The sequence below is a fragment of the Syzygium oleosum genome, unplaced genomic scaffold (genome assembly GCF_021117445.2).
Source record: "Syzygium oleosum isolate NSW1041296 unplaced genomic scaffold, Sole_v2.1 Sole_v2.04, whole genome shotgun sequence".
Lineage (NCBI taxonomy): Eukaryota > Viridiplantae > Streptophyta > Magnoliopsida > Myrtales > Myrtaceae > Syzygium > Syzygium oleosum.
The window spans coordinates 11,101,275-11,127,089 of NW_026607488.1; the positions used below are offsets into that span (position 1 = coordinate 11,101,275).

Sequence of the window (25,815 nt, forward strand, 5' to 3'; positions counted from 1 at the left end):
GCAGGGTCTCTGGACCGGGATTATAGTTGCACTCGTTTCACAGGCACTGTTACTTGCAGTCCTAACAGGATGTACCAACTGGGAGAAAGAGGTAAGACACAGCGAATCAATGAATCAAACCTTTCTACCTTGTAAAATATAATTTGGCATATGGTTAGTATTTGACATTTGGATTGTCGTAGGCAAAGAAAGCCACCGACAGAGTACATGGCACTGTGAGTCCAGCCGATGGATTGTTATCATAAAGCTACAGTGAAGAAATTTCACCATTGGAATCGGATGGTAGACTAGAGAGACTCTGGTTCCTAGCATTGAAACCTAGTGGAAATTGATGAAACAAGATGTATTCATCCCTCTGAATCTCATGCTGTCCTCATAAGGTAGGGTCACATCTGGAACTTCTACCAAAAGTCTAAAACAAACGTTCAATCAGTATTCAACAAGGTTGATCTCAGAGATCTCTTTAGTAATATCTAATGTCCTAGTCTCAACCTTACTTTGTGTTTAGCATTTAGGAAGAGTTTGGTGCACGATCCTTTGCTGCTGTTTTCCTTACTACAATTCACTCGACTTCCTAGATCGTGGGAAATACTCGCGTAGGCGGATCATACTTTCTCTATTTTACTCTTGATCAGACCGTCTCAAAGTTGAGCAGTTCTACTCTGACCCTTCTAACTGAAGTCTGACATAAATAAGTCTCCAGGAAATATCAAGACACTTTACCAGTTTGAACTTCTCTTTGGCGTTTGCGATAATAATCCTTGTTTGCTCTCTCTCGGGCCGAATCTTTAGGCATTAGACTACTTCCCTGGTCCAGGACCACCTCCTGAGTCAGGTCAAAGGAAGGCTATGCATGCCAAGATTAGGAGATCACAGTAAATTGCTTTCTCACAAGTCACAGTCCAATCTTAAGAAGTTACAGCAAGCATCGAAACCTTGCGGTTAAGGTAGAATTCTCCATGATCCATCGATCATATCAATGGTTACTGATTCCGTCAAGAGATTTACCTTTTTGGCATCTTTCCACAAGGATCACTTGGCCATTGGGTCACATAACAAGAATTGCTGTTGGTGTCAGCGCACATGTTATGTGAATCAGAAATAATGAACCATTATAGCATTGTAAGTTATCAATCAGAGATTCCAACGTTCTGAAAAGAACCTTAAAATGCAAGAAAATTAAAGCTCCGAGTTCGTCACATGAATAATAATGCAAAAGTTAAAAACTTTATATCAGCTAATATGTTTATTATTGTGTTCATTTTCATTATGGGAGAATTTCACCAGTTTTGAGTCAAGTTGAGGGTCATAATTCATAAAGATCTTACAACTCTTAGAGAGTTGAATTTCTTTTTGTTCAAATGACTGATCTTGCGAAACTGTTGTGAAATATTTGCTTATAATTGTAATCATCTTGATTATGGAAGAACTTCTTATGTTAAGAGGTGAACCTGTAGGCCAAATTCGTTATAAAAGAAAAATTTTCAATTCATAGAAAGTTACCAACACTTTCATGAATTTACTGGCATGGAAAATAATTCCGATTTTTACACACACAGAACAGCAAAATCGTCCACTAAATTGTATGTATGTGAGGATATGCCAAAATTATATCTGATGATCAAATAACTAGGCTAAATTTTCAAGCGAGTAGTCACTGAACTTTATTTCAACTTTTATCAGGTCATTTAACATCAATGTAAGCAGCCCAGTTAGATTTTCGATTTATTCACTGATCCAGCATTAGATAGATGAACCTGATTGAAAGCAAAACTAAATTATGTCACCTAATCGATCAAACTGGAAAGTCCACAAAAAATATTTTCTATGGTGAATTTTTTTGAAGCAACGCATCAGCATCCCATTGCGATTGACTATGGACTATATAATATTTTCCACTCGCAATAGAATGTATATTGTAATTCAAGCAAAACAAGAAGCAGTGTGTGCTTTCCGATCAAACTTGTGACATCCTGAAAAATTAGTCCATTTGGGATTTATGAAATACTGGATTTTATGAATGTACTCGTAGTCAGTTCTCGCCCGGAACTGATCATTCCTGGGAATGCTAACCATTAGGGAAAGGCTAATAGGGGAATTAAATTCGCGCGACTAAAGAAAATTCGATCGTGAATGGATTTCGACCATTAAATCGCGTTAGTGATATTTTGAGCCACTGTTGGCCGATCCAAGGATAGTTAGGGGTCAGTTCGCCACTGTCCTAGTAGTGGATCGCGGGTGATTCCGTTGGACCACGAAACGACTTGACGAATGATTCTGAAATTATACCGAACGATCGTACCCCTCGGATCAAGTGATTGATCTTCGCGATTTTAATGACAACCGAGGTCGTCACGCACCGAACGGACTTGCACGTGACTCGATTTAGTATCAGTCATGAGTCGATTCAGCGAATTTCCCCAGCAAGCCGCCCGTTAGCTTGAGAAACGCTTGAGTTGCGTTTAATAGAATTTAATTATGGAATTTTACCCAAATTGGACACCGGAAAATCAGGAAGTCACGCCGGAAGGTTAGGATGACGTTGCACGTGACACGTGTGAATTTTTGGTGCGCTCAATTCCTTCGGAAAAATTCGATTTGGACAAGAAACGGAGAAAGTGACCAAAATACCCCTAGGATTTATTAAAGGGTTAGTTGTGTAAGAGAAGGGCATTTTGGTAAATTGCCAAAAGTTGGTCAAAATTGATTTTTTAAGCCCTTGACCCCCTTTCTCTCTCTACTCTCTCTTCTTCCTCCTTCCTCATCGTGAAATTCCCCCTTTTTGGTCGTAAGCCCCCCCCCCACCGTGGACCCATTTTCTCTCTCTCTCTCTCTTCCTTTGCCGTCGTCGCCGCGCCATCACCGCCGCCGGCCACGCCCGCCGAATCGCCGTTGCTCCACCGCCGAGCCTCAAGCCCCCCCAAGCCGCCGTTCTCTCTCTCCCTCTCGGTCTTTCTCTCTTGGCCGTGAGCCCCCAACCACCGCCCAAGCCGTACGCCGTCGCCGCCGTCCCCGATTTAGTGCCGCCGCTTTCCGTTCTAGCCGTTTTAGCCTAGAACGTGGTAAGTCGTCCTCTAATCCCGATTTAGGAAATTGGGTATCGCCGGATAATTGAATTTTTGGGGTTGAAATCGGAGTTGTTTGGGCGAGGAACGTTGGGGTTTTAGGTTGGGAATGTGTGGCGGGCCTTGAGGATTAGTTTGGGAATTTTTGGAGAACAATTTGAGGTGAAATTGAAACTGCGAATCACTGTTCACGAGGCTGTGATGCTCGGTTCGGGACGCAAGTTGGATTTTTAGAACCGGTATTTAATGGCGAGGAAGTCCCATGAAGGACCGGAATCAATTTGGTGTCGTTTGGTGGGAGAAAAATAGAAATTTATGTGTTTTACGTGTGTTTTAATTATAATTGAGTTGTGGTGGTAGAATTGCGTGTGCATCTGTGTAATGGGCTGGTGTAAATATGTTTGATTCGTGCACGTTGGGTTCAATTGAAATGACTGTTCAATTGACCATGTGATATGCTGAGTTAGCCAACGCGGGTAAGTCGCGCCTAAACCTAATTTAGGACTTTGGGTATCGACGGGTAATTCCGGACAAAATCAGTATGAAATTAGGTGCGGAATTACATGGATAGGGAGTGGAAATTTTATGGCGGGCCTTAGGAATTAATTCGGGTAATATTTATTGGAAATTCAGAAAATTAGGGGCTGCGAATTACTGTTCATTTGCCTAGAATCACTGTTCACTGCTGTGGATTACTGTTCACCGAGCTGTGATGGTCCGATTGGGACGCAAGTTGAATTTTTGGAACCTAGAAATTATGGCGAGAAAGTCCCGTGAAGGATCGGAATTAATCCGACGCCATTTGGTTGGAGAAAATTGGTAATTTACGTGCTCTTGGCATGTTTGAATTATTCTGGATGGGGTTGATTTAATTGAGTATTTGTTTGTGTGTTATATGAGGTAACTTGAGGATGAAATGAGGATGTTTCGAGGCTGGAGTGAGACTGAATAGAGTGTCAGATGTTGTGGGATGGAATTGGCAAACTTAGGGCTCGATTTAAGGCCAGGTAGTGTCGGTTTGGTGTGTGGTAGTATGGTTAGATTGTGATGTTTAATAGGCATGGAAATGTCGAAATTATGCCTATGAACGTGGCTGTGATTGTGGGCCCATGAGCAGCCTTGTGTGTTTATTGAACCGTGGTTTGATGGATTGAAATGTGCTTGATTATGTGCACGCGTGGGCCAGATTGAATTAATTGTTGAAATTGGCCATATCGAATGCTGAGTGAGCATGTTTTACGTGTTAATTGATGCATGCACGGGCCGCGTGTGATGGGCCAGTTGATTGTGGTAAATGCTTGATGAGCATGTGCATGGGTAAGAAAGAAAAGTGGTGTGGCTTGTGATTGTGGAAGTTATGTGAAGGTGTGTAAGTGCGAGAATGGGATCGGGCCGAGTATCATAAGCTCGGGCAGCGATCACGTAGGTCTGTTGCATTTGGCACAGGCTGAGGCTTGAAAAAGCAAGAATGAGAATCGGTCCGAGGCACGATCAGCTCGGGTGAGACCGGGATTGGACCGAGGCATCCTAAGCTCGGGTTCCAATCACGTAGGCCTGTCGCATTTGGCGCGGGCTGAGTTGGGATCGGGCCTGGGGCGTGTGATGCTCAGGTCGCGATTGGGGCCTGAGGCGTGAACGGGTACGCGGGCCGGATGTGGTGAATGATCGCAGTGTACCTGAGGCGTGTACGTTTACGCGGGTCACTGGCGAGCGATGTGGGAAGTGATGAGTGGTCGCAGTGTACCTGAGGCGTGTACTTCAACGCGGGTCACTGGCGAGTGTTGTGGAAAATGAATTGTCGCAGTGTGCCTGAGGCGTGTACTTCAACGCGGGTCACTGGCGAGTATTGTGGAAAATGAATTGTCGCAGTGTGCTTGAGGCGTGTACTTCGACGCGGGTCACTGGCGAGGAATATGAAAGAGGAATGAGGATGGAAGGAATAGTGGGACGAGAATGATACATGTGCGTGTGTACATCTGACATGATTGAGTTTGAATGCTGATGTGTGCATTATTGAGCCTGACCGTCTTAATTGATGTGCCTGTGATGTGATTACTTGATGTTCGTGAATGTGTGTGATTGCGTAATTGTCTGGAGGTACGTGATAGCCTAGGTTGGGTTTAGGGGTGAACTTACTGAGAAGTGTTCTCACGGTTGTTTCAACCAAATATTTCAGAACCCAAACCTGAGCCGTGAATAATCCGCCACCACCTCCAGTACGTTTTGGAGTTCCAGTGCATACAGAGTATGAGACAGCTGAGTTTCAAATGGGAGACGGGATGATGTGGAGTTAGATTCTGAGTGGACGCCAAGCAAGGGGTGTTAAAGGTTGTTACGGGTTGGATGGCAGGTCATCGGTTTTTGTTCTTACTCTTGAAGGGTTCAAATGTGTGCACCGGTAAACTAAGGCTTGTATTTTGTAAATATGGTGGTACAAGTTTGACCGAGTAATGGATATGTATATATTCTCCCAATGTTTCCCCAGTTAAATTTTTGTTCGGGTGTTTTATGGATTCCGTGTGCGCAATTAAATCTCTGATGTTTAGATGAGGTCGGCGACAACCTGGGACGTCGCAACTGAATCGACCAGAGGCGGTGTCGCGTGCCGTAGGGGTTCGGGGCGTGACAAAACTAGTCGAAAAGAGACAAATTTTGCCTCGTGGTGGGATCTTCTGGTTGTCTTGTTTCACTTTATTAGCTGATAATACAGCAAAAGTTCTGACAAGTAAAATAAAAAAATCATTGAAATACATGATGCTCAAGAAATCTGACTCACAACTCTTTGTACCAAACATGTGGAGTTTAGATAACTTCGCTTTCTGCCGCCATGGACAAATGCGGTCGTTGATCTTATAAAATCATCAACTTACTCTTCGTTCTCTGCTAAGAAGTTCATATAAGCAATCATCTCTTGACTCTGCTGATTCTGGCAGAAGTATAGAGAAAGCTATGGATGAAGAAGAACAGAAACAGCATCTAGAGTCGCCCCTTTTAGCATTTTCTCAGGAAAAGGTGTCTGAATCATGGAACGGGTTAAAGAAAGAAGAGATTTTCTTGGAAATGAGGCGGCAACTGCTTGGTGGGGCCTTTGGTATTAGTGAACCTAATGATACATTGTTTGCAGTTGATCTCAGTGATGTTTGTGGGTCATCTGGGAGAGCTGGCTCTCTCCGGTGCTTTAATGGCCACTTCCTTTGCTTCTATGACCAGCTTTAGCTAGTTGGTAAGATACAACACTTCATCCCGTTTTAATTAAACTGGGTCGATAAGCCATTCCTTTCACTGACTGCATTTCGGGAGCAGCAAGTCGCGCCAAGAAATCAAAGAATTTTATCATTGAAAATAGAATCAAACCAAGTCTTACGGTATCCAAGGTCTTGACATAATCTGGCTATGGTTTCCTAGTGATAGAAAACCATTTTCTTTATTCCCCAAAAGCTGTTAGGAAACAAGATTACAACGTATTGCTAGTAAACTTAGTTCCTTCAAGATTCTTACAGTTTGACAAAGATTAATCTGCTAAACATGTTATCTCTTAATAAGCTTAGTTGCTGTATGATTCTTTTCCCTCTAGCTAGATGTAAATGTTTGTGTTCATCATGAATTAGGAATTCTATCATGCACATTTCAATATGATTGTTTGGGACGAGACAGGCACAATTCCCCTCCTCCCCTCCCCCAAGTCCAATATTGCAATTGATTCCACTTTTTTTTTTTCTGAGCTTGCATAGTTGGATACATTTTTAGTGAACTATGGCAATTCAGTCCATCTGACTGCTTCAAGCATGCCATGAGGTGGGTTTCTAGGATATATCTACAAACTTCTGGAATTTCATTTGTCGACATGTATGAACTGTTCCTACCATGATTAGATGAGTGTGAATAAGTCCTAATGTATTATTTCATCATTCTAACAGATACTAATGGCGAGTGCATTGGATACATTTTGCAGTCAGTCCTATGGAGCTAAGCAGTACTGCATGCTTGGTATCCACGTGCAAAGGGCTATGATTGTTCTCCTATTAGCTAGCATTCCGTTAGCAATCATATCGGCCAATGCAGGCCAAATCCTTCTCTTCTTCAAGCAAGATCCTGAAATATCAGCAAAGGCAGGGGCATACGATTGCTTCATGATACCTAGCATTTTTGCATGTGCATGTTAGAAATTAAACCAAATTTGTTAGTACCTGTTTCCTTTTTGAGTCTGTTCGTATTTCCATATTTTGACAGATATTGTGAGATATTGTTTTTAGTTATATTTTAGGAAAGTTTCCTAAATCAATTAGATTTCCTAATTAGAATAGGTTTCCTAGAAAGAGGTTTCCTATTTCGAATCAAACTATGGTCTATATATAGTCTATTTCTCTTGTAATTGAGACATGCAATAGAAAGACGCGAATTGTGATTGTTTCACCTTCAAAAATTCCTTTCATCAAATCAATATTGTTGCCGCGCCTCTGACGCTCAACAAATTGGTATCAGAGCTTACGGTTCGTGATCATGGCCTCAACGAACAATCAGCTTCCTCTTCAATACCCTCGTCTTACCAAAGAAAATTATGGTAACTGGGCTGTTAGAATGAAAGCTCTACTCGGCGCCTACAGTGTGTGGGAATTTGTTAACACTGGCTATGATGAGCCAGAGGATGAAGCCACGTTGAACCAGAATCAGAGGAATGCCTTGGAGAAGGCTCGAACGAAAGATCAATATGCCCTGTCGATCATCTATCAAGCGTTAGATGATTCCATGTTCGAAAAAGTTTCGAACGCCACTACCGCTAAAGAGGCATGGGAGATTCTTCAAAACACACATCAAGGAGTTCAGAAAGTTCAGAAGATTCGCCTTCAAACCTTGAGAGGCGAATTCGAGGTAATTCGTATGAAAGAATCTGAATCGATTGCTGATTATTTCACGAGAATTTTGGCAATTGTTAATCAGATGAAAAGAAACGGAGAAGACGTTTCCGATGTTCGCGTTGTCGAGAAAATACTTCGGTCCTTAGACAAGAAGTATGATTATATTGCGGTTGCAATCGAAGAATCCAAAGACTTGGATGCCATGACGGTCGATGAACTTATGGGTTCATTACAAGCCCATGAAGAAAGGTTTAGAAAGAAAAAGATTGAACCGGTGGAGGAAGTTCTCCAAACGCAGTTGATCATACGAGATGAAAAGGAGCAAAGAAGAGATCCCGTACAAAATCGCGGGACAAATCAAGATCGTTATCGAGGTCGTGGCCGAGGTCACTTTCGAGGAAGAGGTCGCGGACGAAGCAGAGGAGATCCTGCTCGAAGTGATGGAGGATACCAGTACCAAAGAGGTGTTCGTGGAAGAGGAAAGAACTCGACAAGCTAATGGTATGATAAATCTAAAATTCGATGTTATCATTGCAATAAACTTGGCCATTATGCTTCTAACTGCTGGAATAAAGAAAGTAGCAGACCAGACGAAAAGGCGAACTTGGTAAATAATGATGATCAAGTTCTCTTATTGGCATTCAAAGAAGATGAAGAAGGTCAAAGCGATACGTGGTATTTGGATACCGGCGCAAGTAATCACATGTGTGGGAGAAAGGAGATGTTTGCCGAGTTAGATGAGACAATTAAAGGGAATGTCTCATTCGGTGATAACTCTAAAATTCTTGTTGAAGGGAAAGGTACAATTTTGATTCGCTTAAAGAATGGTGCACGTCAGTTTATTACTAATGTTTATTATGTTCCAAAAATGTCAAGCAATATCTTGAGTTTGGGACAACTTCTGGAGAAAGGTTATACTGTTCATATGAGAGATCTTAATCTTATGTTGAGAGATCGGAATAATAAATTGATTGCAAATGTGAAGATGTTTAAGAACATGATGTTTATTCTTAATATAAAGAGTGAGATGTCTCGATGTCTAAAGACGTGTGTAGATGATCCTTCATGGCTGTGGCATTTGAGGTTTGGCCATCTCAATTTTGGCGGACTCAATTTGCTTTCTCGCAAGAAGATGGTTTATGGCTTACCACATATTGATCATCCCGATCAATTATGTGAAGGGTGTGTTATCGGCAAGCATTCCAAAACTAGCTTTCCGAAGGAGGCAACTTATCGAGCGAAGAAGCCGCTTGAGTTGATTCATTCTGATTTGTGTGGCCCGATCAATCCTCACTCATATGGTAATCATCGATATTTTATTACTTTTATTGATGATTTTACTCGGAAAACTTGGGTGTATTTTTTAAAAGAAAAGACAGAAGTGTTTGATATTTTCAAACAATTCAAGAACCTGGCTGAAAAGGAAAGCGGCTATTTTATCAAGGCTTTGAGGACTGATCGTGGTGGAGAATTCACCTTAGCCATATTCAACAAATTCTGTGAAAATCATGGTATTCGGCGTTTCTTGACGGCCCCGTATTCTCCTCAACAAAACGGCGTTGCTGAACGGAAAAATAGAACCATTCTTGATATGGTTCGAAGCATGTTGAAGAGCAAAAATTTGTCCAAGGAACTTTGGGCAGAAGCTGTTTCGTGTGCCGTCTATCTTCAAAATAGATGTCCAACATATGGACTTGAAGGCGTAACTCCACAAGAGGCATGGACCAGGAGAACACCAAGTGTTTCGCACTTGAGAATTTTTGGGAGCATTGCATATGCTCATGTCCCGGATCAAAAAAGATTGAAATTTGAAAACAAGAGCAAAAAGCTCATCTTTATCAGGTATGACTCATCATCCAAAGCCTATCGATTATTTGACCCTAACACTTTGAAAGTGTATGTAAGTAGAGATGTCAAGTTCGATGAAGATGGAATGTGGGAAGAAAATCTAAAAGAAGAAGCGAATGTTCATGATGATTCTGATCAAACGGAGTTGAAAGATCAACCTTCACCTTCTTCTCCAACATCTTATTCAAGTTCATCAACACCATCCTCTTCAAATAGTGTCGATGAACCGCTAGTGCCAAGATCAAGAAGATTGTCTGAAATTTACGAAGCTACCGAAGAGCTTCATCTTATATGTCTTCTTGTAGATTATGAACCACTTGCTTATGATGATGCGGCCAAAGAAGAAAAGTGGAGAAAAGCCATGAACGAAGAAATTGAAGCCATCGAGAAAAATCAAACATGGGAGCTTGCTAATCTTCCGAAGGACAAGAAATCAATTGGTGTTAAATGGGTGTACAAGGCCAAGAAGAATGAGAAAGGTGAAGTAACAAGGTACAAAGCTAGATTAGTCGCGAAGGGGTACAAGCAAAAAGCCGGAATCGACTATGATGAAGTTTTTGCCCCTGTCATCCGCATGGAAACGATTAGATTGATTATTTCCATTGCTGCTCAAAATAATTGGCGGATTTATCAAATGGATGTCAAATCAGCATTCTTGAATGGCATCCTTGAAGAAGAAATTTATGTCGAACAACTTAAGGGGTTTGTTGTGAAAGGTTATGAAGGCAAAGTGCTAAGGTTGAAGAAAGCTCTATATGGGCTTAAACAAGCACCGAGAGCATGGAATTCCAGAATTGATGCATATTTCAAAGCAAATGGATTCTCTCAATGTCCATACGAGCATGCACTCTATTTGAAGCAAGAAAAAGGTGATATTCTACTCGCCTGTTTATATGTTGATGATCTTGTTTTTACAGGAAATAATTCGGCGATGATTGATGCTTTTAAGGCATCGATGGTGAAAGAATTTGAGTTGACTGATAATGGTCTCATGAATTATTTCCTTGGTATCGAAGTGAAGCAAAGTGCCGATGGGATTTTTATTTCCCAAAAAGGATATGCAGAAAATATCCTTGAAAAATTCGACATGAAGAACTGTATGCCGGTCAATACACCAATGGAGTGTGAAACCAAGCTTTCGAAGTTTGATGATGGTGCCGATGTTGATTCGACATATTATAGAAGCTTGATTGGAAGTTTGAGATACTTGACATGCACGAGATCGGATATTATGTATAGTGTTGGAATTGTTAGTCGATACATGGAGAAGCCGAAATCATCTCATCTTAAAGCTGCAAAGAGAATACTTCGGTACATCAAAGGTACTATTTCTCATGGTTTACACTATTATTGCTCTGAATCTTTCAAACTTAGAGCTTATTCGGATAGTGATTATGGTGGAGATATCGACAATCGAAAAAGCACCACGGGATTTGTATTTTTCTTGTGCGACACTGCTTTCACGTGGTCATCAAAGAAGCAATCAAGTGTTACTCTGTCGACATGTGAAGCTGAATATGTAGCTGCATCTTTATGCGTTTGTCATGCAATATGGTTGAGAAGACTACTCAAAGATATTCTTATGGAGCAGAAGAAAGCAATGGAGATTTTTGTTGATAATGTTTCTGTTATTGCTTTGGCGAAAAATCCAGTTTTTCATGAACGAAGTAAACATATCGATGTTCGATATCACTTCATCCGAGAACATGTTAAAGAGAATGAAGTTGAAGTATTGCATGTGAAGACCGGAGATCAAGTAGCAGATATTTTTACTAAACCTCTTAAGATCGATGCTTTTCGAAAGTTCAAGAGCCTGCTTGGAATGATCGATGGAAGAGAATTTGGTTTAGGGGGGAGTGTTAGAAATTAAACCAAATTTGTTAGTACTTGTTTCCTTTTTGAGTCTGTTCGTATTTCCATATTTTGATAGATATTGTGAGATATTGTTTTTAGTTATATTTTACGAAAGTTTCCTAAGTCAATTAGATTTCCTAATTAGAATAGGTTTCCTAGAAAGATGTTTCCTATTTCGAATCAAACTATGGTCTATATATAGTCTATTTCTCTTGTAATTGAGACACGCAATAGAAAGACGCGAATTGCGATTGTTTCACCTTCAAAAATTCCTTTCATCAAATCAATAATGTTGCCGCGCCTCTGACGCTCAACAGTGCACTCCTTCAATGCCACGTCAGGTTCCTCCAGACGCGGAACAATGTCGTTCCGATGATGATCAGTTCAGCAATTACTACGTTGCTGCACATTTTCATATGTTGGCTTCTGGTGTTCAAGTCTGGACCTGGAAACAAAGGCGCCGCTTTGGCAAATGCTATCTCGTACTGGATGTTACTGGAAATATATATCAGAATTTCGCCGACTTGTAAAAGAACTTGGACCGGTTTCTCCAAGGAGGCCTTTCATGGGATTCCTGGATTTCTGAAGTTAGTAATTCCTTCTGCTGTCATGCTCTGGTACTTCTCAAGCTTTATGCTTCTCCATGTCAAAAAGGGACGCTAACAGAGTTTAAGAAAATAGATTTTAGTGATATCATTCTTCAGATTCGTTAGTGGGCTATAATAACAATACTTAAACAAAAATCATAGCTTGACACACAAAAAATGACAAATTATCAGTGTTAATCTAGTTTATGTTCATGACATACATTTTGAATGGGAGGAAATGCACCGTCTTATTAATTGGCTCTAAACAGTAACCACCACACTTGCTGAATCTTGGATTATCTTCTTTTGTTTCCCCAATTTCTACAAGATGAACCAATTAAAAATGACGTTTCTGGTTATTTCATTGCTGCAACAGCTTTGAGAGTTGGTCCTTCGAGATGGTGTCAGGACTTCTTCCTAATCCTAAACTTGAAACTTCAGTCCTCTCAATCAGGTAAATCTGCACTCCACAATTTCATATGTTGACAGGAAGCATATAAGTTAGAGGCTCGACATTAAGCACCAATTATCGATTTACTTAAATGAATTCATCCGAAAATTCTTGTTTGTCTCAGCCAAAACACCAGTGGCTTGGTTTACATGATATGATGCCTTTTGGTCTTAGTGGCTTAATAAGGTAAGGCTAAGGCATTTATCTATATTATTTCAGTGGATACCATGTAATAACAATATCTGCCTCACACTCTTTATGTCATTATTTATTCTAGTACAAGAGTTTCAAATGAATTGGGTGCCGGGAGACCACGAGCTGTCCGTTTGGCTGTTTGTGTCTCTTTAATCATGGTCGCCACCGAAGGCTTGACTGCAGGTGCTCTCATGATCTTGGATCGAAGAGCATGGGGCTACCTCCATAGCACAGAAGAAGAAGTCGTGAAATATGTCGGAGATATGCTGGTACTAATTGCGTGTTCCCACTGCTTCAATGGTGTTCAGTCCGTTTTCTGCGGTACACGGAAACTCTGCTTACTCTCGCAGTTGAATAGTGCAACTGGGTTTGACCGTTACTACTGATCCTGACAATTAGCAATGGAAGATGGGAAATAATCAAATCTCCCAAATCTTACAACTACAAGCTTCTTTATTTCCTTTGGTCTAAAACAAATTCTTTGGACATGGACTCCTACTATTTGGTGGGCATTCCGTTTGCCATATTCCTAGCTTTCGCTTGTCACCTCGGTGGGAAGGTAAAAACCAGATTTACGTCCTCTCACTCATCCCCCCCATTATATTGTGAATCTGCGATCTGTTCCTCTACATTAACTTGTCATGGATGATGTTATTATGATATTTTCTTTGCTTGGTTTCGAAAATTGGAACTGCAGGGTCTCTGGACCGGGATTATAGTTGCACTCATTGTGCAAGCATTGGTACTCAGGGTTGTGACATTATGCACCAATTGGGAGAAAGAAGTGAGATACAGTATAGTTATTGTATTGGACCTTTCTAATGTCACACTCGGCTTATCTGATGAGGTTCGGTATTTTGCGTGATCACAGGCAAAGAAAGCCTCTGATAGTGTCACGCCCCGAACCCCATCGAGTACGCGACATCTCTCTTCGGTCAAATTAGTGCGACGTCCCAGGAAACGTCGCCGACCCAAAACGAACCCATCAGAGTTTAATCGCGGCGGAAATAACAAACACCCAGACAATGATTTACCAGGGGTACTAGGGAGAATAAATTGCCAAACCACCATGTAACGACCCGGTCCGACGAGGGCGGGGAGTGGTCGCCGGTGCCAGAGGGCCTGGACAAGGAGCGGCTCCTGGCAGGCTTCTAGGATGGCAAGGGGGGCATCTCTCTGTCCCACATCGCTTAGGGGGGAGTCCTGGGGTTGCTTATAAGGCCTGGGTGGCCTATCCTGTGTAACGCGTTTTAAAACCGTGAGGACTTAATGTCCAAAGCAGACAATATTACACAAGGAGTGGCGCAGCGGAAGCGTGGTGGGGTCGAGGTCCTTACACACCAAATCTTATACTATACCTCGATTTAAGTACGATATCCATTTAGAATATAAACTTATGCCACAACCGCCATTTACAAATCACAAAAAAAATATGCATACTGAATTACCAAACTGCAAACCACCGATATCGTAAAAAGATCAGTAGCCTGGGTAAGCACTACACCAAAAATGGGACACTTCCAAACTCTTCCTCAGCTCCAAAACTAATCCCTACGCCTTCTCGATGGCGTCCACTCTGACTCACTCTCTTCGGAATCCTCATCCGAATCTTCATCAGGCACATGCTCATCCGATGACTCCGAATCGGCCTCAATCTCGATCGAATATTCTACAACATCATGATCAGTGTGCATAACAATCCCAAAACGCTGCGACGGCTGCGGCGGAAGGTTCATGGCTCGGGCGGGTGCTCTGAAATGGTTTGGTTGATACAACTATGAGACACTTCTCAATAAGTACACAACCTAAACCTTACCTAGGCTACCACATATTCCAGACAAGTCCGGACACCGAATCAAGCAACACACAAACAACGTCCACACAATCGTACTTACCTGGTTCTCAATATACGCAACCTGCACGTTAGTCTTACATTCACATTTACAAATCGCATGCACTTTCCAACCCAATCTCATGCTTGAAGGCACATGTCAAACACACCACATTCCCGAACTCCACAATTCACACTCGTTCACGCACCACCACATCATTTTCATTAAACTTGCCACATCGCACCATCTCGTGCTCAATCACTTTCCTCAGCCCGCGTAAACACGCATCAGGCCTACATGATGGCGACCCGCATAAACATGCCTCAGGCCCGATCCCATTCTCACTTTCTTTCCTCAACTGGCGCAAACACGCATCAGGCCTACATGATCGCGACCCGAGCATAACACGCCTCGGTCCGATCCCATTCTCACTTTCTTTCCTCAGCCCGCGTAAACACGCATCAGGCCTACATGATCGCGACCCGAGCATAACACGCCTCGGTCCGATCCCATTCTCACTTTCTTTCCTCAGCCTGCGTAAACACGCATCAGGCCTACATGATCGCGACCCGAGCATAACACACCTCGGTCCGATCCCATTCTCACTTTCTTTCCTCAGCTCGCACCAAATGCGACAGGCCTACATGATCGCGACCCGAGCTTAACATGCCTCGGCTCGATCCCATTCTCACTTTCTTTCCTCAGCCCGCACTAAATGCGACAGGCCTACATGATCACGATCTGAGCTTAACATGCCTCGGCCTGATCCCACATTCGTATCACGACCCGCGTAAACACGCCTCAGGGCCTTTTAGTGATCACACGCACATCGCACGCCTCCAATCTTACACGTGCACACACTCGGGCATCAATTAAATGCACATCAATGCATCAATTCCAACCATTTCAATTCAGCCTACATACACACCCATTCAAGCATCAAATTCCAGTCATGAGGGCAGCAACTATTCAACCTCGACACCCCCACCATTCCGCTCATAAAAATGAACATCCATAGAATCAGGGTAAATCTGGGCAGTTTACACAGTGACCGAAATCCCATCAAAATAAATAGTAAACGAACTCCAAAAATTCTAAATTTTGGATATATCATAAAAAACATCTTGATAAACATTTCTTATGAAGAATATGAAATCCGGTTCAATATACAACCATGCCTTTTTGTCCCTCGAAATCAGACCAAAATCAGTTCGCTCTAACAGACTGTTTTGTCCTCAAAATACATTTCTTTCAACACCAAAATCACCTTGAAAAGCTTTGAAATTTTTATATGTCATAGAAAATAAAGTTGCCAACAACTTTTGTGAAGGAAGTTTATTGAAAATAGATCTGAAAAATTTTATAAAAATTCGGCAAGACAAGAAGGTCGGGATGAACAGTGTTCCGGGCAGTTTTAAGACGGTCTGAAAATGGGTTTTCGTGCGACCCAAATGGCCTCCAAAAATTTCGAATTTAAAATATGTTATACGTCAAGATGTTGGGAGCAACTTTCATGAAGAAAACTTCCTCAAATTCGGCCCACAAAATTCTCCACAAAAATAGAAAATCGGATGGGTTCAGTAGTCACGAATCCGAGTTTTGAACCAAACAATCAAAATTCAAGTTCTAGCTCACACCCATGGATCTCCAACCCACAAAACTCATTCCCAGATGTCTAATCCAACACTCAACAGCCACTAACAGCCACGATCAACCACCAACAACCACGATCAACACCCTAATCAACCCCTAAACTACCCTAAACCACGTCTAAACGAGTCCGATAATATCCGATGTCCTAGGCAGGGGTTAGATTGCGACTTACTTGGAAATTTCCAAGCAAAATCAACCTATCCAAGGTTGACCAGGCGGTTGGAACGCGGCGGCTACGGCGGTGACCTTGGAGCGGCGACGATCGGCAACGGCGGCGGTGGCTCGGCTTGGGCCGGCTTGTCCACGGCCACGGGAGAGAGAGAGAGAAACGGCGGTGGCGTGGCGGATGGCGGCCGAACGGTGGCGGCGCGGCCAAGGGGAGAGGGGCGATCGGCGGTGAAGGAGAGGAGAGGGAGTTGCCGAGAGAAAGGGAGAGAAATGAGAGGGGGAGAGAGAGAGAGAGAGAGAGAGAGAAATTGGTTTAAAAACCAATAATTGAACCCCTTTATGCAAAATGACCATCTTGCCCCTCTCTCTACTTTTCAATCAACGGCCGAGATTCGTTCTTATCCTGAGATCGACGGCCGAGATCGAATCTTTTCCAAAAATATCCAAGGGTAATTTGGGAATTTCATAAAATTCCAATGGCAAAATTGTCCAAAAATTGTCATTTCTAAAGTTAGGGAGAAATGACTAAAATGCCCTTCCCCAATAACACTTGGCCTTAACAAAGCTCCAGGGGTAAAACGGTCATTTTCCATTCTTTGCCGAAATTCAATTTTTCTGAAGGATTCGGACAATTCCAAGACTAAACATTCCAATAACAACGTCGTCCAAATGTCTTGTAGTGACTTCCTAAAATTTTTATGCCCAATTTGGCCTCCAATTAATAACTGAATTTTATATAACGTAACTTGAGCGTGTCTTAGACTAACGGGTGGCTTTTGGGGAAATTCGCATATTCGACCCGTGACTGATACTAAATCAAGTCACGTGCAAGCTCATTTGGATCGTGACGACCTCGGTTGTCAATGTAATCGCGAGGATTGATCACTAGTTCCGACGGGCGCGATCGTTCGGTATAGGTTCTGGATCGCTCGTCAACTCACCTCGTGGTCAAACGGAATCACACGTGATCCACTCGTATGACAATGACGAACCGGCTCATAACTATCCTAAGATTGGCCTACATTGGCTCAAAATGTCACATCGACGATTCTATGGTCGAAAGTCAGTTCACGACCGAATTTCTTTAGTCGCACGAATTTAAATCCCTAATTAGCCCTTCCCTAACGGTTAGTATCCCAGGAATAATCAGTTCCGAGCGAGACCTAACTACAAGTACGTTCATAAAACCACTCATTTCATAAATCCCAAATGGACAAATTTCAGGATGTCACGGATAGAGCACATAGCGCCACGATCTCGACCGATGCATTGTTATCATGAAGCTAAGGTGGACAACTATTGCATCCCAGTTTTGAAACTTAGCAGAATGATGAAATGATCCATCTGAATCTCATGCTGTCGCTCATAAGGAGCTTCTGCCAAAAGCCCGAAACAAATATAAAATTGGTTGTATAACGCAAATCTTGGGAAGCTCTTGTTTTTTATACAGATCTATAACTGTTGTAGTCTCACACTTTCTCAACGAAAATGAGTTGATTATAAGTAGCAAAAACATGGAACAGATTGCTGCATGAACATGAAGTGCTCGTGTTTTCACTTACTGTTTTATGTCGACTGGAGACCATCTCTAAATGGTCTTATGTCACATTGCTGCTAGCGCATGAAGGGCTCTCGAAATACCATTCCATATCGTAGCTTGTCACCATTTTTCTCATAGTTCTTATGTGAAATGTGCTGAAAGATTGTACAAGCATTACAATATATCAACTTGGATACAACGCATAGATCGATTTGCGAGGATCCATCGTTCTTAGTTAAATAGATTTGGTTCATTATGATGAAGTATCATATCACTGACGAATATATGTTTAAAACAAACCGTATCATTTGAGAGCATATTTGAGATCTTTTCTCTTTATTCATTTCTACACTCAATGAAAGATAGACGTGTTAGGATAATAGAATAGATAAGATAATGATCATTGGTCGAATGTGGTCACGTGCTAAGACTATTAACATGTGTCCTAACACGTGACGATCACAGAGATAAAGAAAAAGGCCACATAACAAGTATGGAACGAACACTCTTTCAGCTCTCGCTTTAATTATATGAAATAGATTTGTTGAGGGTTTAAATTAGAGAGGGCAATGTCTTATATTAATTGAAATGTATTACATGATGTTAGAGTAAAATAAGAATATTTAAATTTCTGGAAACAAGCAGATTCTTCTCACTTTTATAGGTGGTAGATGCCGCGTTGCTCTAAAATGTGAACGTTTTGTCATACTTAAGGCCAATTGTCGTACGCCTCTTTTTTAAAATTATACTGTATTTTACCGAGGCGTACCACATTCAATAATACTTAAGGTTTAAACCTTCGTACATTATTTTTTTAGTATTAGACGATGTCTTACCAAAAGTATAATTTTCTATTGTACTTAGGCCCATCGTCATACACCGTTTCTAATACCACGTTCTACTAAGGCATGCAAAGTTGGATCATACTTAAGGCCAAAGTAAAAGTACATGACTTTTAATACTATACGATGTTTTGTAAATGCGCACCACTCTATCTCGTATCATCATAAATTAAGAATTTTTTTCTGTACGACTGCATGACGTTACATTCTATTCCAAGTAAATACCGTCATTTGTCATTTTTATTATATAATAGACATTACGATGGAAATATACACTGTTATCAAAACGAAAATTTTATGGTACCTATATAACAATTTGTTGTACTGAAGGTCAAAAGCCACGCATGATAATCTTTTATTTTATATGAGTCCCTTTAAAAGTGTAAAATGTTTTGTCGTATAATTGGCCAAATGTATCATACTTATCTTGGTCGTCTAAATTATCAAAAAAAATAAAAGGAAAATACGTGTGCCGTTTGGTTGTATGGTGCAGCAACATAACATAGATTAGTCCCGCTACTTCCGTTACGTACGTCCGGTGCTCTGCATCTGCATGTTCTTGACAATTCTTGGAATCAGAAATGAGACATCGATCTCCCCCGAAAGCTGCTCTCTGCATTCACTGAATCCTTCAAAACCCTTCGGATCTCTCTCTCTCTCCAGCACTCGTCAAACTCATTTGATCAAGACACTGATCTCTCCCTGCAAACCCTTCATTTCTTGATCTTATCCTCTTCACCTCCTCATCCTATAAATTCACACCTCAGGCTCGAATCGAGACCATTCGTTCTGTGTGTGTCTCTACTCCCGAAACAGCCATGGGTGATAATCCGAAGCTCCACTGCTGTGGCATCGTGGAGCTCGTCCCTCCTCCACAGCCCCCGGCCAAGCCCAAGCCCTCCAACAAGAGACATCTGGTTACTGACTGTGCCGAGGTGGAGACGACGACTCGGAGCTCGTACTGTGACGGGTTCGGCGGGGCCACGACCCGGTTCGACAAGAAGCACAAGGCCGAGGAGTTCGTGGACAGGACCACGGGACGCTCGGGATTCAAGGAGCAGGTCAAGTACAAGTCGACTTTTAAGGTGGAGAACAAGTGGAGTGGGTGCACCGACGAGTACTCTGCCCAGGTGAAGTTTGAGAGGGTCACGTACCAACCCACCGCCAAGGCCGTTCCCAAGTCCAAGAAGAAGAGCGTCGGTAACTATTGAGTGGCCGTCGCTTTTATGTCTGAAGCTCTCTCTCTCTCTCTCTCTCCTGCCTTTTCTTTTGGCTTTTCTTTCTTTTGGTTAGGTTTCCCTCTTGCAGTTATGCTTCGGTTGGGGAAGTAACTAATGGAATGGAATGGTGATATTAACTCCTCTTTTTGTGGCTCTTTATCTCTCCGCCTTTTCTTTTTCTTGCAATTCTTTTTGTGAGCTATATCACTGCCATGTATATTGAAAAGAAGATAAATCTTTTATGATACATGTTAAGATTAGTATACCAAATCTGTTTGGGCGTTTAGTATTGGGGTACAGAGTTTAAGTTGCCATTAGATTTAGGAAATGGAGCCTTTTGACTGAAAGGCAGACCGATAAGAAGTTCAAGCATATGCGGATTGGCAGTAATATCGAGTTTTTGCACTGAGTTGTTTAATGAATTCTGCAAGGAGTTTTTCTTGAAGTTGGTGCTAGTGAACTAGATTACGAAGTTGATAATCAAAGCTTTTAAAATACTCTCTAGTGGTTGTTTTCTCGAGAGATTCTTGATGAATGTACATTGTACAGCTTACTACTTCGTGGATAAACCTTCACCAACGACAGTAAGACGTCGAACAACATTGCTAACAAATACATTTTAACACGATAAGCTTACTACTTGGTGGATAAAAGCCACGCATGATAAGCTTTTATTTTATGTGAGTCCCCTTAAAAGGGTAAGATGTTTTGTCGTATAATTGGCCAAATGTGTCATTCGTATCATACAATATATACCTTAGTCGTCTAAATTATCAAAAATACACGTTTGCCATTTGGCTGTATGGTACAGTAACATAACATAGATAGTCCTGCTTCTTACCTTACCTACGTCCATTGCTCTGCATCTGAATGTTTTTGACACCAAGAATTGATAAATCGCTCATACCCAACCAATCGGAACGAGTTCCGATGCTTCTCCATCAATCTCCCCCGAAAGTTGCGCTCTGCATCTCTAAATCCCCCAAGTCCCGTCGTCTGTCTCTCTCTTTCTTCCACATTTGTCAAACTCATTTGATTGACACGTTGATCTTCTCCCCGCAAACTCTTTGTTGAAATAAGAGAAAAATGTAATATTCTATTCATTCACAATTGAAGAATACATGAGCCTAAACTTTACAAGAAGACAATCTAACTTAGCAAAATATCAATCACAATCAACCAGAATCAATTAAGAGAAATATACAAAATCTCCTAAATATATCTATATATCTATAACATTCTCTCAAACTCAATATGATTTGAAAAAGGTCAACTTGAGTTTGGAGAAAAGATCTGGAAAACGCCCGGATGGATGTATGTTGGTGAAGATATGATGTAAAATTTTATTGGACTATTGCCAACTATTCTAAAAAAGCTCTTAAATGAAAGAATGATTTAATATTTAAATATTTTATCGCTCCCCACATGCTTAGTATGGTCTTTTTTGTCTAGAACTAAGCGTAGACATATTCAATTAGGAAAGTAAAAAGGGAATGGAAAGATTTGATACCAAGTTGGAATAATAGAAAAATGTAATATTCTATTCATTCACAAATGAAGAGTACATGAGACGGGCTTTACAGAAAACTATCTAACTTAGCAAAATATCAATCACAATCAATTAAGAGAAACACACATATCTCTTAAATATATCAATTATCTCTAACACTCTTCATTTCTTGATCTTATACTCTTCACCATTTCATCCTATAAATCCACACCTCAGGGTCGAGTCGAGGCCATTCTCTCTCTGTCTATCTCCCGACCAAACAGCCATGGCCCACAATCAGGCGCTCCACAACTGCGTCATCGTGAAGTTCGTCCCTCCTCCACAGCCCCCGGCCAAGCCCTCGAACAAGAGACATCAGATAACCCATTTGACCGAGGTGGAGACGATGACTAGGAGCTCGTACTATGACGGGTTCAGTGTGTTCACGACCCAGTCCGACATGAAGTTCAAGGCCGAGGGGTCCGTGGACAGGACTACGGGACGTTCTGGCTGCAAGGAGGTGGTGAAGTACAAGTCCACCGTGAAGGTGGACGACAGGAGGAGTGGATGCACCGACAAGTACTCGACTCTGGTGGAGTTCAAGAGGGTCACGTCCAAACTCACCGCCAAAGCCGTTCCCAAGTCCAAGAAGAAGTGCGTATGTCACTATTGAGTAGCCGTCGCTTTTGGGTCTGAAGCTTTCTCTCTCTACAACATTTTTTTTGGCTTTTCTTTTTTTTCTCTACTGCTTTTTCTTTTGGCTTTACTTTCTTTTGGTTAGGTTTCCCTCTTGCAGTTATGCTTCGGTGGGGATGGAAGTAATGGAATGGAATGGTGATACTAACGCCATTTTTGGTAGTTCCCGGATTAATAACGTTCTCTTTATCTCTCTGCCTTTCCTTTTTCTTGCAAATCTTTTTGGGGGCTAGATCACCGCCATGTATATTGAAAAGAAGACAAATTTTTTATGATAAATGTTAAGATTAGTATACCAAATTTGTTTAGGCGTTTTGTATCGGGGTATAGAGTTTATGTTGTCATTAGATTTAGGAAATGGAGCCTTTTGACTGAAAGGCAGGTCAATAAGAAGATCGAGCATATGCGGATTGGCAGTAATATTGAGTTTTTGCATGGAGTTGTTCGATGAATTCCGCAAGGAGTTTTTCTTAAGTTGGTGCCAGTGAAGTAGATTACAGAGTTGATGATTAAAGTCTACAAAATACTCTCTAGTGGTTGTTTTTTCGAGAGATTTTTTATGGATGTACTACTTGGTGGATAAGCCAATACCAACAAAAGACGTCAGATAACATTGCTAACAAATATATTTTAATAATAATTGACAATTCATGTTATATTCGAGTGAATGATAGTTAAATTGATATAAGAGAGAGATGTTTAGTGGAAGCACTTAATATGGATCGCTACTTGGTGGATAAACCTCCATCAACAACAATAAGATGTCTTGCTGACAATTCTATGTTAAACACTATTTGGTTGTCCATGTTATATTTGAGTTAGTGATGGTTAACTTGATATAAAGGAAAGATTCTTGGTCGATGCATTTAATACAGCTTCCTATAAACCTCCATTGATGATAATTAGTAGTTGAATAACATTTGTAAAAAATATTTTATTATAGTTAACTTAATATGAGGGGGAGATTCTAGGTGGATGCCGCGTGAAATTTCGTTTCTTTGGATGAAATAAAGTATTTTTTTTAATTATGTTGAGTACATTAGGATTTTGGAATTTGAAAAAGTGGATGATTTTTTTAATTTTAATTAAAGGAACTCGAGCTTTAGTCCAAATCGGCCTCAAGTGAATAACTTCGATACAGTGGCTACAATATGGATGTATCGTGGTGGCTACAATATGGCTATTAGTGTGATAGGAGTCTAACTATTGGAGCCGGGATAAAATGCTATCAAGCTACCAACGTATCAATATATAGTTCCAAAATTTCAAACATTGAAGAGCACTAATGTTTACTATCCAATGGTTCAAAAAGTTTCCAAATTAACCGCACTTGCAATGTCCTAGCTTCTCATATAAAAGTAGCATCCAAATGAACCGTGCTTACAATGTCCTGGCTTCTTATATAAAATGAGCAGCTGAACTTTACTACTTCATTTGTCACCTTAGGTTGACATTCTAGATATAGAAAAAAGAAAAAAATCATTATCGTTCCAGAGTATATTATTTCAAATAATCACCCTGTCTCCTATGAAGGAACTTAACCCCATGCCAGTGCATCTAGGCTCCCTTGTAGCTTATACACAAGATATCTCATGAAAAAGATCGAAGTAAACCGTTTTGAGGTCCCGAACCAAACAAAAAGCACATTTGAACAAAATGTGTTGAGACAATTCCACTTTACGAGTAGCTTTCCAAAACAAAGGACTTTCAACCATTGCACTGGTTTTCCACAATCTAAGTCAAAGCAAAGAACTGTTAGATTATCTCTTGCCAATATATTAAAAACTTGTAAAATAATAAAGCAAAAGATTTTTGTGGATGCTGCGCGAAATTTTATTTTTTTGGATGAAATTAAGTAATTTTTTTAAATTATATTTAGTATGTTGGGGTTTTGGAATTTGAAACAGTGGAAAATATCTTTTGAATTTTTTTTTAAAGGAACTCGGGCTTTAGCCCAAATTGGCCCCGAGTGAATAATTTCAATCTGATTCTTTTTTATTTATCAAGTTGGGCCTACGGATGAGTCCCAGAAAAGTAAACTATCTTGTTCTTTGTATGTAAACAAGAAGCGAACAAAAAGGCTAACCTCTTAGCACCAGTTGCTAACATTTCCAAACAATGTAAACTATCTTGTTCTTTTTCAGCCTGAACACCTGTAGCTTGGTTTACATGATACCTCTAGGGCTCAGTGGTTCAATAAGGTAAGGCTAACTGGTCAAGCTCTATCTACTTAAGTGGATCTTGCAAAAGAAGCAGCTATTCCAGTCTCACACTTTCTTCGTGTTACTTTTGGCAGCACAAGAGTTTCAAATGAATTGGGCGCTGGAAGACCACGAGCAGCTCGTTTGGCAATTTATGGTTCCTTAATGATGGTCGCCACAGAAGGCTTGTTTGAATGTACTCTCATGATATTCAGCCGAAGGGCGTGGAGCTACCTCTATTGCACAGAAGAAGTCGTGAGATACGTGGGAGATATGTTGGTACTACTCGCAACTTCCCACTTTTTCGAGGGCATTCAGTCCGTGCTTTCAGGTACGCGACTTTGCCTATTATTGCAGTTCAATGGTGCACCTGATATAGTTCTAACTTTGACTCCTTATCCTGATAAGTAGCAAGTGAAGATGGAGAATATGTCAAATCACAAATATTTCAAAGTCAACACCAATTTGTATATCGACCATTTTGATGCATAAGTTACATTTTTTCGGGCATTACAAGAGGATGTGGATGGCAAAAGATTGGAGCATTCATCAATTTGGGTGCCTACTATTTGTTGGCTATTCCAGTTGCCATATTCCTAGGATTTTTCTGTCACTTTGGCGGAGAGGTGATTCCTGGTTACCCTACCATTCTACCATCATCCTTTACTTTCCCAGCAAATAGTAGTCTTCTCCGATATTCATATGATCGCTTGGTCTTCTAATCGAGCTGCAGGGTCTCTGGATCAGGATTATAGTTGCACTCGTTTCACAAGCACTGTTACTTGCGGTCCTGACTGGATGTACCAACTGGGAGAAAGAGGTAAGATACAGTGAATCAATGAATCGAACCTTTCTACCTTGTAAAATATAATTTGACGTATGGTTAGTATTTGACATTTGGATTGTCGTAGGCAAAGAAAGCCACCGACAGAGTACATCGCGCCGTGAGTCCTGCCAATGGATTGTTGTCATAAAGCTACAGTGAAGAAATATCACCATTGGAATCGGATGGTAGACTAGACAGACTCTGGTTCCTAGCATTGAAACCCTTTGGAAATTAATGAAATAAGACCTATTCATCCCTTTGAATCTAGGGGTGAGCGGTTCCCGGTTCCGGTTCGGTTCCGCTTGGAACCTGGAACCTACTCTTGGGTACAGGTTCCTCATTTTTTAGAACCTGGAACCTACCCGTCAGAACGTGGAACCTGGAACCTACCCTGTCACGGGTTCCAGGGTCGGTTCTAGGTTCCAATAGGTTCTTTTTTTTAATTTCGTTTTTAATTAAACAAAATGAAAATAAACGCAACAATGACTAGTT

The 25,815-nt window shown here is 41.1% G+C and overlaps 1 protein-coding gene and 1 pseudogene across 1 annotated transcript in view; both read left to right on the forward strand.

Moving 5' to 3' along the window:
- LOC115661441 (protein DETOXIFICATION 16-like) overlaps nt 1–157 on the forward strand; it is a 42,870-nt gene extending 42,713 nt beyond the window's left edge. The window contains exon 7 of the mRNA XM_056310339.1: nt 5–157. Coding sequence (XP_056166314.1) covers nt 5–142 — 138 coding nt within the window. The 3' untranslated portion in view covers nt 143–157. The remainder of the gene's footprint in view (nt 1–4) is intronic.
- Nucleotides 158–5,831: 5,674 nt separating this feature from the next.
- Nucleotides 5,832–25,471, forward strand: LOC115679333 (protein DETOXIFICATION 16-like; annotated as a pseudogene).
- Nucleotides 25,472–25,815: the final 344 nt, after the last annotated feature.